Here is a 6,279-nt window from a genome sequence, read left to right as displayed (position 1 = left end):
TCTAATAGTATATCCAGTAAAAGAGTCATCATTTTCCTGATTTACAAGACTATCAAGGTAGAGACAAAAAAAAAAAACAACTTTGAGTTTGGATTATGGTTCGATGGCTTGAGATATGATCACATATGACAGACAGACATTCTGTAGGTGTAACTCTAGAACCATTTGTGATAAAGGGTCCATGGCCAATTGTGGGCCTTGAGTGTATTTTGTTTCGATCATATTCCTAGGATTAGCACTGTCCAACTGAGTTACAGAGTGAGCATGTAGCCAAAAAAAAAGATCCAAAAAGCAGTTACAAGACAATATACATAGAAAGGAGAACATCTTCTACTTTAGGAGGATCCAAGTGTTGAGTTGAGTGTTGAGTGTTATGTATCAGAGTTCCAGGCACTGTGGGAGGATTCTACCCGCGATTGTCTAACAAGATGCCGATGAGCCACGTTGAGTGTCTAAGACACTGAGCATCTTGATGGAGGATGATTAGATGTTACTTGGTTTTGCCCACGAGAATGTAATGATATAAACATTGCGATAAAGTACCGCATATAACGATTTTTGATTTGTCAGTGACGAAGGCCCAATAATATCATAACCAGTTAAACAATCCATTTTTTAGGGACCTGATCTCTTCGGAAAAACTACTAACTCTTTAATGGCTGTGCTGACTGGCTCCTTAATTTAATAGCTGTAGAACTGTTCATTGCTTCAAGTTTCAGTCAACACGGATAGCCAGGTGGAAATTTCAGCCATAAAGTGTCACCCTATGTAACATAACAATGACTAATAATAAGCACTTAAATAAAAGTAGAATCAATAAAAAAAAAAATTGAAAAATCACTCTGGGAGACAGAGATGACCGATGATAGGATGACAAATCTAGTATTACACGTCTGGCTATGTTCATGCTGAGTTTTTTAAGCAGAAACTGCTTCAGGAAACTCATTTTATGGAGGAGTTTTTAGAGACGTTTTTCTTTCCCCTGAAGAGATTTTGTAAAAATTTTTCCTGAAGCATGTTTTTTTTTTGCAGACTTTCGATTGGACAGAGCCATTTCGGAGACGTTTCTCTCAAAATCCACTTCAAAGAAACAACATGCACTATTTTCCATTAGGCATGTTTCAAAAACGTCTACAAGAAAGAGAACAGGTTGAAAAAAAACTCCTTTTGCACAGCTAAATGGATGTCCCATAGAAATGATTTGGAAGAGGTTTTTTTTTTTTAGTTTTTGAGCATCATTTTTCTGAGGATCAGCTCTGGAAAAACTCAGTGTGAACATACCCTTAGGATGCAATTTTGAGGAGGAACTTCACGTTACCACGTCCCATCCAAGTATACAAGGATGCTTCTCAATCCTTCCAAGAGCCAAGGCTGGTCTCACCGCTTGGCCCTCAACCTTGTTAGATGTTGTAATGACTGCCATAGTAAAAGGGGAAAGAGATCAGTTGTGTGACCCCTCCCCAAACTCAAGAAGCCCCAGAGGCAATCCTATGGGCTGCCTCAGTAACCCATCGTGACCTGAAGATCTTTGTGGCCACACAACCAACCAACCATCTCTCCAGTGAAGATGTCAAATTGTTGGAAGCCATTAGGCTACAACCCCAAAGCTTAAATACATTTTTTTTTGTTGTTTTCAGAATATCATATAAAAATTGACAAGACTGGAATATCGGTAGAGATCTCCCTATTAAGTGCTCTGCAATACAAGAGGAAAAATAAAAAAATAGATTAAAAAAAATGTCTAAAAATAATAAATTAAGTTTTCTTCAAGGTATAAAATTAACACAATTTGTGCTACTTTGGCTGTAAACGCATTTCTCTGCAAGAATCATCTGCAGGAAATTATTTGCCCGAAATATCGCCCCCATTTTCGTTTTAGTTCCCCACTTTCAGTGACTGAGTTCATGTTCTCTTTCTAATACCCACAACATTTCCACCACTGACCAAATAAAAAAAACAAAAACAAAACCAATGGACTAAAATTGTAAAAATCTCTCACGAGATTGTACGTGGATGAATGAGTCTACCGGACGCGCAGGTCTGTTCTTTAAAGCAAGATCCATATTCGTGTTGTCAGAGAATAGCAGCATTAGGAGACGAGCGGCACTCTGGTTTGACCATTCGGAGGGGACGCCACTTGTCTGGTGTCGTATGGTTTGTGCAGGTTGCAAGCTTTGGGTACGGTCCTTTTTGACAATTACATGAATGTGGTACTGTTCCAAGTTTCCGGCTCCGATTTTCAGGCAGTCACTGAGCTAGCAGCTTCTGGGTCGTCCAGAAAAGCTTGTTTCTCGTTATTTAATACGTTGGTCCTTTTGTAATCGCCTGCATTCTTGTCTGGTGTGGAGCCAAGAGCTTCGTTGCTGTGCGACATGCCATAGAGGAAGTAGATCAGCAAACCTGCAAAAACACAAAAATTTAGAAAAATTGTTACTCGCGTCACAGGCTTACAAAAAAACATTGCTGCTTACTTCCAAAAACAGCGCCACATCTGTTCACAGGCCGCATGTGGAATTGCAGCTCTGCCCCATAAGCTGCAATCCATGAATTCACCCACCATTCTCCTGAACAAGACTTGGCTCATAAAAGCATTTACAAATCCTTTAATTGCATGGGTAACATTCTGCGCTACCTAATAGAGCATTATCCAGCATGTCCAGTTATACTTTGACACGATGTAATCATTATTGATTTGTGGCCAATTTTAGGCTTCCGTTTACCATAACAACCATCAATTCTCCAAGACTGATCTCCTCTGTCAATGTCGTTATAGGGCGTAATCATCGCTGACCATACCATGTAAGGAGTTCATTTATCTTGTCGTCTTGGTTACCAGCCAACCAGCGGTTTAGCAGAGGGCTGAGCATGAGCAGTGCTTACAAGCTCTTTTCACTAGAGCACTGATCTGTAGCACCCCGGATGGCTGGAGCGCACGATCTGGCCCGCCTTAGTGTCCCTGCGCTACATGCTGCTACAGTATAGCTGAGCACACAGTTCGGACCACACCAGTGGTCCAAACTGTCAATCATCAGACGCTCACAGCCCCCTCGCCATCAGGAAGTCGGGAGGCTAAAAAAGACGAGTGAGAACCCATAAAAAAGAAACCTGACAACTGATACACGGGCAGTATGTATCAGACACTGGCAGCATGAGCTCAGCATCAATGTTTTCCCATCTCCAAGATCCTATCCTGATATCCTAGATTATATAATATGTAATAATAGTATTAGCAAATACATCCAATTAGAAATGTAGTATAGTTTTTTTTTATTTTCTCTGGCTCTCTCCTTATGTGCAGGCATTGCAAGACCTTAGGTATCCATGGTTACGACCACAGATATAGTGAGTTAGCTAGTTGCTAGTGGTCGTAACCATGGATACCAAACGTCCTGCAATGCCTGCACATGAGGAAATAGTGAATCAGAAAAACTATTCTACATTTCTAATTGGAGGGATTTGCTAATATTATTATTATTACACCTACTACATATTGGGATAGGATTTTGGAGAAGGGAATACCCCTTTAAATGTTTAACTCTGACACGCTGTGGAGAAAAACGGTTTTGCAGCTTCACGGGAGAGCATGTAGGGAGAAACCTGTCAATCCAAAAATCCGCTAAGGACCCTCCTGTCCCCCATGTGCAGTTTATGGCTTTTAAGCTATGTTTTTCTCTAAAATTCTGCAGAGATGTCAGATTCCCTTTAATATAACCTGATGGGTTAGAGCAGTGTTCCCCAACTCTGGTCCTCAAGAGCCATCAACAGGTCATGTTTTCAGGAATTCCTTAGTATTGCACAGGTGATGGAATTCTTGCCTGTCCAGGTGATGCAATTATCACCTGTGCAATACTAAGGAAATCCTGAAAACATGACCTGTTGGTGGCTCTTGAGGACCAGAGTTGGGGAACACTGGATTAGAGCAAAGTGATAAGCTAAACGGTTAGTGTCTACATGGTAACTTACCTATTACCATCCAAATGGCGAATCGTATCCAGGTGCCCCCTCCAAGCTGCATCATCAGGTATACATTCACAAAAATGCTCAAGATGGGGATAACAGGAACACACGGTACCTGGGAGGACACACAGATCATTACGGGGGGCTCACGGTTCTCCTGGGCGTAATTCTACGTATCTGTCTATGGTAAGGTGTCGTTGCATGCAATGTTTTACCTGGTATCTAATGGCTTATGTTGAATCTCATGGGCGCCACTGAAAAGTCTGTGCCAGTCCGTAACCTACAGTGTGCCATGTATAAGACTAGTGTCTTATGTGGTAGAGGGGCTTTCTGTCCCCACCAGGCACCAGCACCTGGTCACATCTGCCCCCACTACAGCGGTCCCCGGACATATGAATCTGTGCTGCCTACCTTAAAGGAGAGTTTAGTTTTACTCTCTGGTTGTCTCCAAATGATGACGGTAAAAACTAAAGATAACAGAAATGTGATCGCAAGTGGAATTATAATAGCGGCTTCTCCATTTATCAAGCAATCTTGACCGAAAACCATCAGGCAGCAAAAGGTAATGATGAGTGCACCTGAAAAGAGAAATTGTGGAAAATGTGGAATCTTTTGTAGCAGGAAAATACTAGCGCCAAGGAAACAAGGAACACCCCTGCAGGGTCTCAGATACTCAAGATCTTCTATCGATAGTATTAGAACTTTAAAGAATCTCTCTGAGAAACAGTCCTGGACCCCTATACAGTTTATACAGCTGAAGGGTCTCAGATCCAGGGGTGGGATCCTTATCTCTGAACGGCCCGAGCAGTCAGCCCACATACGGCCCATGATCTGCTCTGTGATATATCCCCCACACTCCGCAGGTCTGGCCATCTTATAGCAGGACGCGGCTCGCTGGGCGGGACAGAAATAAGAATCACAGATCTTAGAATCTATATAGTATGTAATATACTAGTGCGCAGACATAGGAAGGAAAACAGCGCCAGGTTCAGAACAACCTAGGCCAGAAAAAAATACATATCTATGGCAAGTCACCGGTCCCCTAATTCTTCTGTATATTACCCAGACATCCTAGAGGTGATTTCAGGATGACATGTACCATTTGCTCTGTAGATACATTTTCTGACAGGACTGTTTAATTCTTGCTCATATTACGTGACCGGAAAACACTCATTTCCACGATGGACTGATATCTTCCTACTCACCTACAATGCCAGCTGCAATATTGACCACGGATCCTGATATTCTGGTTGGTTCTTGGTTTTGTGGACAGAAGAGCATCTGAAAAGTGAATTTCTCATATTCACCCAGGATCGCATTTTGGGACTCACTGGTACTGACGGATTCATTTATATCTGCCTCATCATTAGTACTGGCCATTTGATAGGCAAGATTTGGCTGTTCTGGCTGATACCTGTGAAGCAACGACACAGCTGATAAGTAAACAGGTTTCGTATTGAAGAAAAAAAGAGCTAAAAGGGGCTGTACCGGATAATAAAGTCACATTTGGCCTAAGTCCAAATGTTATTTATTCTTGGGTTGTGCCTGGTTCCACAACTCAGCCTAATTTTACTTTAATGGAGTTTAACTACAATACCCTGCACACTCTTTGGACAGATTGGGCATGATTTTTGGAAGAAACCAGTCATGATTTCCATGATCCCATATAAGCCCTTTAAGTGTGAAACAAACATACTGTACAATTATATATATATACTAGATAGTGGCCCGATTCTAACGCATCGGGTATTCTAGAATATGCATGTCCACGTAGTATATTGCCCAGCCACGTAGTATATTGCCCAGCCACGTAGTATATTGCCCAGCTACGTAGTATATTGCCCAGCCACGTAGTATATTGCCCAGGCACGTAGTATACAGCACAGAGCCACGTAGTATAGAGACTTAAAAAAAAACAAAAACAAAACATATACTCACCTTCCGAAGGCCCGTTGAAGTCCTTCTACACTCACCATCTGCCGCCTTTCCCGCTCCTCGCGGCACTCCCGGGACCGCTCCATTGCAAGCTGCGGCTTCCGGTCCCAGGGCTGGTATGAGCAGGACCTGTCAAGACGTCGCGGTCACATGACCATGACGTCACGGCAGGTCCTTGTCGCACACCAGCCCTGGGACCGGAAGCTGCCGCTTGCAATGGAGCGGTCCCGGTAGCGTCGCGAGGAGCGGGAAAGACGGCGGAGGGTGAGTATAGCAGGTTTTTTGTTTTTTTTTATTATTTTTAATATGACATATTTTTACTATTGATGCTGCATAGGCAGCATCAATAGTAAATAGTTGGGGACACACAGGGTTAATAGCAGCTGT

The 6,279-nt window shown here is 42.5% G+C and overlaps 1 protein-coding gene across 1 annotated transcript in view; it reads right to left on the bottom strand.

The window, feature by feature from the left end:
• Nucleotides 1-1,230: 1,230 nt before the first annotated feature.
• SLC7A1 (solute carrier family 7 member 1) overlaps nt 1,231-6,279 on the bottom strand; it is a 47,369-nt gene continuing 42,320 nt past the window's right edge. Inside the window, exons 9-12 of the mRNA XM_069759017.1 lie at nt 5,163-5,371; nt 4,369-4,535; nt 3,964-4,072; nt 1,231-2,400 (exon numbers count right to left, since the gene is read on the bottom strand). Coding sequence (XP_069615118.1) covers nt 2,240-2,400; nt 3,964-4,072; nt 4,369-4,535; nt 5,163-5,371 — 646 coding nt within the window. The 3' untranslated portion in view covers nt 1,231-2,239. The remainder of the gene's footprint in view (nt 2,401-3,963; nt 4,073-4,368; nt 4,536-5,162; nt 5,372-6,279) is intronic.

This window comes from Ranitomeya imitator, chromosome 3 (genome assembly GCF_032444005.1).
Source record: "Ranitomeya imitator isolate aRanImi1 chromosome 3, aRanImi1.pri, whole genome shotgun sequence".
Classification (NCBI taxonomy): Eukaryota; Metazoa; Chordata; class Amphibia; order Anura; family Dendrobatidae; genus Ranitomeya; species Ranitomeya imitator.
Note: the sequence above shows the minus strand (reverse complement) of the source record. Positions and strands in the feature narration are given on the sequence as shown.